Source organism: Alosa alosa, chromosome 11 (genome assembly GCF_017589495.1).
Source record: "Alosa alosa isolate M-15738 ecotype Scorff River chromosome 11, AALO_Geno_1.1, whole genome shotgun sequence".
In the NCBI taxonomy this organism is placed as follows: domain Eukaryota; kingdom Metazoa; phylum Chordata; class Actinopteri; order Clupeiformes; family Clupeidae; genus Alosa; species Alosa alosa.
In genome coordinates, this window is record NC_063199.1 from 25,629,525 (window position 1) to 25,642,491 (window position 12,967).

The following is a 12,967-nucleotide window of genomic DNA, read 5'->3' on the forward strand; positions in this document are numbered from 1 at the left end:
GAGTTTCCCCTCAAAAACAAGGACAATATCCTCTCTACGAACCACCAAGGACTTCACCACTGGATCATCAACTTCAGCCTTCTCCATAAACTCATCCTGACAGGTTTTTTCCAACCTTAACACAAGGATTCATTACCACTGGCTGTACAATAAAGTTTCTACTGGACTCTGAAGCTCACCTAACCGCTTAGGTGAGCCTTTTACCTGACTACTGTTTTTACTGAGGTGATTTCCCCACAGCTATCCCCTTTTAATCTTGTTTAAGCCTGTTTTGACTCTTTGTTTTCTTACATTTTAGCTATCCCCTTCACATTTTAGTCCTTCTCTTTTAATTAAAACTATTTATTGCCCTTCCCTTTTTTATACAAGTCATTTTACCCACACCTTTTCTTTGCCCCTTCTATTTTTGTCCACCTGCTCACCTATAACCACACACATTTACTTTAATCTCATTTACCCCCCATGGTTTAGCCTAGCCTTACACTCAGCCTTTTTCCTTATTTCTTCCTTTTCTTTTTACTCCATTACTCACTTTAACTTCCTCCCTTCCCCACTTCTTAACCCTACACACGCACGCACACACACGCACGCACACACTTTTTTTTTTCCTTCTCTCTTGATCCCTACCCCACATACATTTACACTTCTCATATCTTAATTATATCCTCCTTTTTTAATTATTTCTTTTTTTTTTACTGCATGTTTTGTCTCCATCCACCCATAACATATCATGTCTGCCACGGTTCCCCCTCCCAAACACTCAGCTAGACCCACTCATAGACATCCCCCCTTAGACCCCAACCCCATCCTAGACCTACTGCACTCCTACCCACCCCCCCTCACACTTACAGAAATGCAATTACCAACCCCACACAGAGAGGCTTTCCTTTACAGTACCCTACCCACTCCTACCTTCACATAACACATCCTCTCCTACCTATGCCCCCACCCAACACCAGATACATTCACACACATAGACCCCCTAGGCCCACACACACATATGCATCCACCTTAACCTCCACTAGACCCCCCTCTTCACACACACACACACACCCCACTCCACCACCAGACATGTACACAAACACTCTCAGACATGAACCAGATCCCCTCACACGCCAACAAGCCAAACAATACTTTAAATTAATCCAAGTCACACATCACAAACAGATCACACACACAGCTCTGGATACACACACTTTCCCCACAGGCATGTACAGACAGGTCACCAAACTCACAGAATTCATCAAACCAGCCGCCCCCACACCCCAGACACTAGAACTACTCAGAAACAACACAACACAGTGGATGGAACAGAACATGCAAATTTTACACAACCACTACACCTCACAAATTTTAAATTTTACTACATCTTCAGCACCTTTTAACAACACAGCTTTTCAAATAGCGTTGGGCTGGGCCAGGATGAGGTACCAGAAAAGATTCACCGACTCCACTCTTCCCACAGTTCACCTGGCCCTCAACCCCCTACTCCTGCCCCTTGCCTACACCCTCCTCCCCATGCCCCCCCATCTACTTTAACATGCCTTTCAGATTTTCCACCACTTTCATCCACAACTTCACCATCACACACAACCACAGACACGTTAGCTCAAACACTTCCCAACCCTACTTCCACTTCCCCTCCCACTTCCACCCTTCCAACCATACACAATCACAACACACCACCAGGATCCACCAACTTACAGACTCACACACATACAACACCGACAGCTGACACACTCACTACACCACACTTTACACCTCCACGCACTCCTGCTAACACAACCACACACCTTTCCCCCTACATAATATCACAAGCACATACAGCAAAGCCACTACCCCAGCGTCCCACATTGAGAGTCACCACACAGTTTCACCACACACTACACAGCCAACCTGAAACAAACACTACCCTCACCACCACACACTCACCCAGGTCAACACGTACACAACCCCCCAACCACTTAGTAGTACACACCCTCGATAATATAGTTTCCTTGTCCCCACAGCACCCACCAGAGGAGGAGAGGGAGACTCCGGCGCCTCCGCAGCTGGAGAGGGCGATGACGAAAGGGCGGACTCATCAAGTCAAACGATTTGTCACAACCGCAGCTGAGCCCTCTCCATCAAAAGCTGTGGGACCGCCGGAGACACCCAACCCTCCTATCCCTTCCACACCCCACACCCCACCACACACCATCTCCAAGCTCCTCTTACAACCCACACCACCCACTACACACCTCTTCCACCCCACTTACCACCGGGCCCTCAGAAACAAACTGGAAGAATGGTCAATTTCAATACACAAACCACTAGCTTTCATAGGAGATTCCAATCTCAATAGGATTCCCCCCTTCACCCATCCCGATATACAAATTGACAGTTACCCTGGAGCCACCACCTATCACTTTGCCAAACTCTTACAGAAAACCACCCCCCCCCTTAAGTGAAGTCGCCAGTGGGCCTCAACAACAAGGACCATGACCCCAAAAACACCAGCATCAGACAGTTCCTCATCCTCTACAAACATGCTTCTACAGTTTTCCCCAATGCAATCATACACATTCCACTTATACCTATACCTTTATCACCGCCGCCTTAAAATACTCCATCACCTACACTCCCACCCCCTTCACTCTCCCCTCCACTTGGGAACCCCACACTTCACAATTAGATAAGAAATTAGTTAAGCACATTCACAGGGACAGGCGGGCACTCAATTCCTTTCTCAGACACCTCCTCCCCCACCACCAGCAACCTCACACTAGCGAAAACAGGCCATTTCACAACTCACAAACAATAAAAAATATAGTCATCAAACCGGCGGACAAGGGTTCCAAAATTGTTATCATGGACACCCATCACTACCTCACTGAAGCACACAGACAGCTCAACAACACCCAGTTTTATACACCCATAGCACAGTCCACCCAACCCAAGAAAGCACAGTCTGAAATCTGCCGTTAGTCACCCTCACTTTATCAAGAACACTTCATTAACCATAAACAAAGTATATTTTACAAGGACGAGGACCACCCCGACCACCACAATTTTATCTCCTCCCCAAAATTCACAAACCCCCACACACTTGACAGTTCCTCTCAGGTTCCTCCTGGTCGTCCCATTGTGTCAGATTGCAACAGCACCACATACAACATTTCCATTTATATTGACTCCTATCTTAACCCCCTTTCCAACAGACACCCTTCCTACCTCAAGGATACATACCACTTCCTCACTAGGCTTCGACCCATGGCAGTCCCACACCACACTCACCTCTTCACTTTAGACGTAGATAGCCTTTTACACCAATATCAAACACCCCGCTGGATTACAAGCAGTTCAAAACACTTTTCAAAATGCCCCAGACCCTCACAGACCGACACCATCCTCCTGCAACTTTTAGAAATCTGTCTCACTCACAATGATTTTAACTTTGACAATAAACTTTACCTACAAGTACGTGGACTGCCATGGGTCAACGCTTTGCACCTTCCTACGCCAACATCTACATGAGTGAGTGGGAGCAGGCAGCCCTGGCCAAGTGCCCCTTCAACCCACTTTTTTATTTTCGTTATCTGGATGACATCATTGAGCTTGGCCACACCCCTACAGGATTTCAACACTTTTTAGACACCTTTAAACTCACATCACCCATCCATCTCACTTAAGGCCACTATTGACCCTCACCAAATTAATTTTCTAGACACTACCATCTTTTTTTAAACCCCTATTTCACCCTTTTACACATAAACTTTTAGCTCCAAAGTTTATTTTAAAACCCACGGACACTCATCACTTTTGCACAAGCACAGACCTTCACCATGCCATACAACAACTCTTTTCAAGCCCTCCGTAAGAGGCACTATTCTAAACGTTTCCTCCGCCACATTAAGCACTTGACTTTGGCCGCCTTGCTCCCACTCACTCATACACCCCAAACACTTGCCCATCACCCACTCCCACACCAGACCTTCCTCTTAACCCCAACCCGACCCCAACCCAGATCCTAATCTTAACTTTTTTTCCTAACCTTAGCCCTGACTCTAACCCTAACCCCTTTCCTAACCTTAACCCCAACCCTTTTCCTTTAACCCCAACCTTTTTTCCTAACCTTAACCCCAACCCCAACCCTTTGCCTAACCCTAACCCCAACCCTATACCTAACCCTAACCCCTAACCTTTTCCCTCTTCTAACCCCTAACCCTCTTCCTAACCCAACCCTGACCCACCCCATCTCCTGCCCCTTATTGGCACCTACTCACACGGGCATACAACACCTTCACCACACACTGAAACAACACTATACTGATTTCCAAACAACACACCCCACCTTCCAACACCACACACTCATCTCCTCAAGATATAGACGCAATAATAAAACCTCAAAGACCTCCTCATACGCACCCAGCTTCACCCGCCACTTACAACCACCACCCCCCTAAAGAAAAACGTTACACTTCACCCTCACCTATTCATCACCAATATTCATAGTCACTGTTCTGCACCCACTAATCCACTAAACTTAGACACTCCCAACTTAGTATATGCCATCACATATATGACAGTGCACTCACTGTCACATGTTGTACATCGGGAAAACTGGACATACACGTGATACGCCTCAAACAACATCTGCACAACATACATAAAAATACACTCAACACTTATCTCTCGTCACAAATTTCCAGACGCACAACATCACACATTTGAGGGTCTGTGGCCTTGAAGGGAACCCAGGCTGGACAATTTTACAGAGGAAAAGAGCAGAGAGATTGTGGATTTTAAAACTTCAAACACTACACCCACAAGGTCTTAATGAAAAATTAAATTAAAGTTTTAAACCACTCTGTGTCTTTTTTTCAGCTCCTCTCTTTTATTTCCTTTTAACTTTTATTTTATTCTGTTTTATTTAATTTATTTGACTTTCAGATGGGATCAGTGAGGCGGGGACAACTGGCCAGTGCATAATGGTCCAAACAACCACTCACCAAAACAAATTTTAATTCTAATTTCCTAACCCTAACGTGTTATGACAAAACCAAATGTCACTTAATAACAGAAGCGTTATGTCATAAATGTTTATGACACGTTCATGACTGTCATGTCACTCTTATGTCGATACTGTCAAGTAAAGTGTAACCGCAAGTTGAGTGAAGCAGCTTAATTCAATTCAAACTGCGCCGTGGTGGAGGAAGAGTAGGGCGGCTTTTGGAGTGGAGGTCACGTGTTTCCATTTTAGGGTGGAGCTCTGCAGCCAGACCCCTCTCGAGAAGCTTGAGCTCATACAAGAGAGCTACAGAAATGTTCTCTTATATTGAGAATAGTGAATGGATTTGCATATAACCATCTTTCCACAGTTTCAGTTAAAGTGAGTTAATGCTGCGGAGTGAGACATAATGCTAGTGCATGTGTTTCATGTTTTTAGTTATTGACGTTTATCAAAGTTTTAGCCCTCACAGCGGAGGGATATTAACCTATCCTACTGCTAGTTGTAGGTGTAGGTAGGCTATTTGAATCGTGCGTAAGCCCTTTTTTATGCGCTTCAGTTACACAGTTCAGTTAGCACTTTTCAGTTATGTGCATTCTCCCATTCCAGATCTTGTCACAACCACAGCGTGCAAGTTCGAAATCAAGGCGGCCTTATGAAAGAGGCGTGATTTATTTCAAATATAACCTGACTGATCCACCACCTCTTTAATTTAGGTTGATACGAAAACCTGGAACGTGGACGTTCTCATTGACCTTCTTAATGCCATTTAAATCCAGAACGAACACAAAACCAGTCTTTGATTTTGAAAACGTAAGCATGGTGAACTGAATAGCGAACTGCCTACAGTAAAATGGTGTGTCATCTAGTGTTAATTTTGTCACCCATTTTTAATTTAGTCAGTCTTGTGACAAAATGTCCTTTTTAGTCTTTGTCATATTTAGTCATTCAAAAATAATTTTTGTTAGTCAAGTTTTAGTTGACTAAAAGTCTCGTCATTTTAGTCTAGTTTTAGTCAAAAGAAAACTAAAGGGTATCTTAGTCTTAGTCAGTTTTAGTCAACACATTTTAGTCTTTTTTTTCATAACAAATTATTTCTGATTACCATTTGAGTCAAATAGTGTTTCACACATCTCAATTTTCCAACAATATTGTGTGTCCACAGGGGTACTCGTCTGTTATAATTACTCATTCTGATTTTTTGTCAGTCAGTATGTTTATATGCACAGGTAAGTCGAGCTACAGTTATAGCTCGGCTGGGATTTGACCATAGACAGTAAAAGATTTGACTGGACCACTGTCATATTAGTAGACCAGTGTTTCTCAAAGTGTGGTCGGGAATCACTGGTGGTCCATAAGTTATCCCAAGTGGTCCATGAGCAGGCGTGGTAAAATATAAAATAGATGAGTTGTTTGCAATATTGAACCAACTTGTATGTAAAAACAGTTCTGCAACACTGTCTATGTAAGATATGCCAGTTTAAATCATACAGTATGAATCCACACAATAAGCAAAGTGCAAAGACAATAAGCAAGGTGGTTCAGTGAGTAGGCCTATAGTGTAGACTAATTATAGGCTACTGTTGAAGTAGGTCTAATTTTTTTTTTTTTTTTTGCTAGGGTTAGTTAAGTGGTCCTGAAACTGAAAAAGTTTGAGAAACACTGTCGTGAGACCAAAGTATTAATGTTTTACTCCGCCTAAGCTAGATGGCGATATGCCCAAACACAACACATTCCCCAAACAGACTCTCCATCTTAGCCATAGCTAACTTGCTAGAGAACTTTCCATATTAGCTTACTTGCTAGCAAACTTTGCATTATCAGTCTAACTAGTTAAATAGTTGACATTACATGATGAACATTTTCGAATGGACATTCTGGGGGATGTTAATTTGTATGAGAGAAGCTTCAACTTCTGGGTATGTAGCATTGTGGCATAAAGCTTAGGTTGCTAACTCTGGCAGAAATCTCCAGTGTTCTTGTTCCATGTAGTTTCGTGTTGCAGCCACAGGGTTGCAGCAACAGCACGTGAACTAGTCTACAGGAAAGCTGTTAGCGTATGAACTCATTCGAATATTTTGAAAACGTAACAGCTAGATATTCTGTCTTCTCATTTTGTAGACGAAAATGAAGAGAGATTTTAGTTTTTATTTCATGCAAAACATTTTAGTCTCGTCTTTTTTCGTCAACAATAATGCATCTTAACCCTCTAGGCGCCACTGTCGAGTTTACTCGACAAGATGCGGTACTGAATAAAACGGCCGATTTAGTCAAATAGGGTGTCATATTTCGATTCGACATCCACTCCCACTAGGTGGCAGACATGTCATCGTCATCCCCGAGTCGAAAAGGTCATGGTTTAAACAAAACTTTTGAGCTACAGCGCATTGAATCAGTGCGTGCAATACCGGAGCTAGTGTGCGTGTGAGCCACTTAGTCAGAGCGATATTGTCAACGTTAGCGAGTATTTGCATTAGATTATCGTCTAATGGCATCAAAAAAGTTTACCTGAAATGAAGTGTTGGGTCTTCTATTCGCGGACCCTGATTCTGAAGGGGAATATCTGCCTTCAGGAAATGACGGTGATTCGTTTAGTGAGGCTTCAGATGCGTCCCTGCCTTCAATGATGCAGCTGGACAAAGTGAGAGTTTACTCCATAGTTTAGCTTTACACCAAGCACAAATGTTGAATCGTTTGCCCAATGTCACTGGTGGGAATAATGTTTCACGGGTTCGGAGTGTTCATCGGGAAGTTAGCAGGGTGTTAGTGGTGTGGCGAACAAGGCTGGAGGTAGCCTAATAGCGCTAGCTTCTGTCTTTTGCCTCTCCACAATGTGGCGACAGTAATTGGTGGAGCCTTTGTCTAATGCGACTGGGTATGTTAGGCGAGGTCCAAGTGCTCATAGGAGAGTTAGGGGAAACGTAGTGGCAGTGTGGGGAGTCGCAATGAGAATGACAGTAGGCCTAGTCCAAGCTGCCAAATTCTCTACACTTTCTTGAGAGGCAGATCTGGCCATGCTGCTTTCGCATGGTGGAGGTGGTGACAGGCTCTCCCTCTCCCTCTCCCACACACACACACACACACATTGGGTCATGCATAGTCTATCACAAGATGATGGGAATGCCGGCCCTGTATGGATAGGGATAGGGAGTCATTATCTCTACAGCAAAGGCCTGCTACACTACAGCAAAAGGCCTGCTACATAAAAAAAAAAAAAATGTCAGCCATTTATTAGTTATGATTTACACTGTTGATTTGCTATCTATTTCCCTGATCATTTAGGACATACACTATGTGTTCCTTTTGTGTGTTCATGTCCTTGTGATGTGTGTGTCTTTGTCAGCTAAAAAAAACATCAACAAAAACAACAAAAGAAAAAAATACTAACATTGTCTCTTGTCTTGTCTTGTCTTGTCATCTCACTCCTGATCTGTGCCTTGCCGTGACAAATGAGCTTTTGAACTAAACAGGTCTAGTCTACTTGTGTTTTGTGTGTCATCTGAATAATCTATATGTGCCCCATACATGGAATCAGAGTGCCTACTGTATGTAGTAAATGGAAAATCTCTACAGCAAAAGGCCAGTCTACCGCTACATGCATTTGGTTTGTTTCGCCATTTATTAGTAATGATTTACACAGTTTGTTCACTACTTACTATTTACCTGAGCATTCAGTATCGTGCAATATAGCATACAGAAGGTGAGGGACATTTTGGGGGAAAGAAGTGGTGCATTTTATCATTCAAACATCACGACTTTTCATGAAAATTCTATAATCCAAGATGGCCGCCACCATATGACGACATAATATGCAAATTAGATATAAACATTTAATCTCTACATAAACTTTGGGTCATCCTTAATATTTCTCTAATTTACAGAAAGTCTCTATCTCTTATCACTTTTAAGATATAGCCTTTTGAAATGAAGATGTCAAAATTGATCGTTTCGGAAAAAAACCTCTGGCGCCTAAAGGGTTAAGATAGTCTTAGTCAGTGTTTCAGGACATTACTGCCGTCTTGTCATCATCTCGTCTTAGTCAAGAAAAAAAAGGTCATTGACAAACATATTTCCTCTCGTCTCGTCTGACGAAATTAACACTAGTGTCATCACATAGCCTAACAAAGAATTGACTGAACGAAATTTCCCTTTTGCTCTGAGGTTTGTTTATAAAGAGTCAAGACATGATTGAGGTGTGTAGATTCTTAATTTAAAAACTCACTGTTAAGAAAGAAAGTGTCAGTGGCAGCTGCTTCTAATAATATCAATTTATCTATGCTAACAAAGCTGTAGACTGACCTGCAGTTGCAGTTTCAAATACAGTAGAGACTCTCGCATAACAATACCAGCCTCCATTACAAACGAATCAGAGACAGAAGAATATAAACAATGCTGCTCGACAAAAGTGCAGGTGTCTGTGCCAATGTATGGAGGACTTTAGTCAAGTTGGAAAGAAATGGACAGATTCGAACGAAGTAGGCCTAGGCTATGGGATTATGACTTCACGTCAAGTTAAAACTGAAGATGCATAGTCAGTAAGCTCCAGTTTCCAAAGGGGGTGATTATAACAGAGTTTTCCCTGTTTAACAATGTAGTCTCATGGATAAGGTAATGTTGGGAAATATGCCACCTTGTGACACTGTAATGAGAAAAACATAAATCCTTATCAGCATATGAAACATCAAATTTGATACTGCAATGTTAATTTGTAACATTCCGTGTAACCTACATGAATTTAGAACTAGACCTACTGCCGACATCGAGCAATATGCTGTTTCACCTTGTAGTGGCGCTTGACCCACATAGCTAAAAAGCTGCGTCAGTGGCAGAATGCGCACAAGAGTTGTATACATAAGAAACGCCCAGATTTTGGGGTTGCTCCTCCCAAAATGCGTAACTCCCTCCATCGCGCATAAATGACAGATTTAACTCAAGGGGAGAATTCGCACAGGTTGAAAAGCGCTTAGTTACACGTTTTTTTTACTTACGCACCCTTACATACATGGGAGAATAGCACCAGGCTAATATTACGTATCAAGATTACAATAGTAATTTTTACGAATCCAATTCTAGTCCACTTGAAAGGGGTTACACTAGGCACTTCTCTTTGAATGAGAAGGGAGAGAGAATGTAATTTTAATTCTGACTTACAGGAAGAATCTGAAATATGTAAATCTTGGATGTGTGAAACTTCTTGGTTTTGCTGTAGGTGGGAAACGGCACTGGGATGTGTCGGAGGTACTGAGAGAACAGGACGATCATGCAGGTAGTCCTTTAAGGGAACAAAGAAAAGGGGTGTTAAATAGTATTACCCTTGTTGTCTATCTGGTCTTTATTCCCTAACCTTAAGTCTGGACCTGTTGGGCCACCGTAGAGAAGAGCCCCTATTGTGCATGTTGTTCTGTGTACCTTGTCTTTAAGTTTTACTCAGTATGCTCGGAGGCATGCTGCCTCCAGTCCATTCATTCTTAATGATAAGGTTGTTGTAGTACAACTCTGATTCATGGATTTGAGCTGATCAGAATTATTAGAAAAAAGCCTTAAACTGCAAGCTAATTACTAATGTCAGTGGACTTTGAATCACTGATGTTTTACCCTTTCTTGATTTTAATTTCTAATTCATTGGCTAGTTAATGGATCTAACATGCGCTTACCACACTTCCATTTCCTCCCTCCAACGACTTTCTCTCCTCCTACCACACGTTGGCTATTTTATGTAAGGGATAACGGCCGCCAAGGTGTCCTGTTATACGGAATTAATGGACGAGGGCGAGGGGCAAAGAACTCCCCGACGCACAGCGGAGTCCATTAATTCCGTATAACTGGACACACCTCAAAGGCCGTTATCCCGCCTATCACCCGGTTGCCACTGTAAAGCAAAGGAAACACACGGTTCCGTTTAAAAAGAAGCTCACTAGTTCAGCTTATTGTACAACTTTCGTTGGCCCTATAACAGCGGTAGCATGGGCAGTTAGCTTGTTTACAGTTGATTCCATTGTTGCAAAGGCTGCCTCCAGGCTCAACCGTCGTCCTATCGTTGTTATAGTTACCATTCATAAGCATTGATATGGAACGGCGATTAAACTTTTTTTACCAGATCTACTTCATAGGTGTCCCGTTATTCAGAATTAAAAGCCACCCCGCCAGCCAATCAGAAAAGAGTATTTCTTCTCTCTGGGTGATAATGACTTATAATGTTGCCACTTTTATCCTATAGCCATAGTAGCATATTGACAGATGTAGTAGTAGTTCCTACAGTAAATAAGGTCTCTTCTCTGTAGCTTGAAGGTTATTCTTTCTATAAGTGTCTTTGGGTAAAAGTGTCTGCTAAATGAATACATGTAAATGTAGCCTAAATGTCAACGCAGCAGAGAAGAATGGGTGTGAATTTGGACCCATTTCCGTTCATCTGCCACACAGGGATGTGAAATAACTTTGAAATGAACCTAACCTTGATCTGAGAGGGGTATCTTTAGTTTATTTTGTGAAATTAGTAGGACAATTAAGGCTTCTTATATGGACACCCAACTTAGGGTTTTTGAGGTTGGCATTGTTGTATGGAAACAAATAAAGCTGCTATAATGTGTTACCTACATGGCTGCGATGCCCCAGTGGTTGCCTGCGTTCATGCCGGCCGAGTCGTAGAGCGAGAGGCCGATGAGAGAGATAGTGGGAGCGATGGTGAGGGGCCCGATGAAACGCATGAAGAGCCCGATGAGGCCTGAGAAGCCCACCACGACCTGGAAGAGGGAGCCCACCATGATGGAGCCCTGCAGCTGGGGGAGAACACACACAAAGACAACACACACACAGACACATTTGATTATGCTATTAGGAATAACTAATACGGACTTTGAATGCCACAGCATCCAATTATTCGCAAAAATTGTTCCTGCAAGAGTTTAACAGGTGCGATAATTTAAAATACCCATGCTATTTTCCCATAGGAAAAACAGCCTTATATGGGCAAAGATGGCAGCTTTTTTTCTAGGCAAACTTCAGAGGTCTATATCCCAAGTCGTGTCAGCAATTAGGCACTGAGCAGGCAGTATTGTGCTGGGTGGGGATAGACTTGGAAGCAGGATGATAAGACCATCAGAAATTACAACAAGAGAAAAACAATGATCAGGTGAGCAGGGTCCTTCACTTTGCAGAGGTCAAAGAAGGTGATGTCTCCAAGATGAGGTGAAAGCTTGGTATCTGCAGCTGGCATGACTTAACGAAAAGCTGGTGCCTAAGAGACAATTAAAATGTGTCCAGGCAAGGCACCAGATATTCTAACAGGGTGTTGAAAGCCATCTTCCACTTGTCTCCCTTGCCTGTCCTGTATGCAGACTAGATGGGGCAGCTGTTGTTGCGGAGGCAGCTCACCAGTGCCGGCTGAAGTTAGCACCTAACCCCTCACTGTGTGCTGTTGTTGCAGGCCTCACTGTGTGTTCACTGTGTGCTGCTGAGTGTGTTTCACTAATTCACGGATTGGGATAAATGCAGAAACCAAATTTCCCTCACGGGATCAAAAGAGTATATATACTTATACTTATGGTAGGCATTGCGGAGGTCTAGCTTAGTAAAGATGTTAGACCTCACTACAGTTGTTCAAAAGTCAATAACATCAGAGGAAGAGGGTAGTGATTCTTCACTGTGATGTTTTTCAGACTCCTATAATCAATGCAAGGATGCCATCCTTCTTTCCCAAGAAGAAAATGGTTAGGATGGCGGCTTAGAGGGATGAGCGAATAATGCCAGCAGCCAGCGAATCTTCAATGTATTTATTCATGGATTCGGTTTCCGGGGAAGACAAAGAGAAAAGACGACTGCTAGAGTGCAACGTACCAGGCAGAAGGTTTATGGCACAATCATAGGGGTGATGTGGAGGCAGGAAGATAACCCGGGATTTGCTGAACACTGACTTGAGGTCCAGGTACTCAGGAGGAACGCCAGACAGATCCTGGGGTTCTTCTGAAGCAGATGGATCTG

The 12,967-nt window shown here is 43.0% G+C and overlaps 1 protein-coding gene across 1 annotated transcript in view; it reads right to left on the reverse strand.

The window, feature by feature from the left end:
• LOC125303318 (solute carrier family 23 member 1-like) overlaps positions 1–12,967 on the reverse strand; it is a 38,942-nt gene that overhangs the window by 16,488 nt on the left and 9,487 nt on the right. Inside the window, exons 6-7 of the mRNA XM_048257007.1 lie at positions 11,585–11,766; positions 10,142–10,262 (exon numbers count right to left, since the gene is read on the reverse strand). Coding sequence (XP_048112964.1) covers positions 10,142–10,262; positions 11,585–11,766 — 303 coding nt within the window. The remainder of the gene's footprint in view (positions 1–10,141; positions 10,263–11,584; positions 11,767–12,967) is intronic.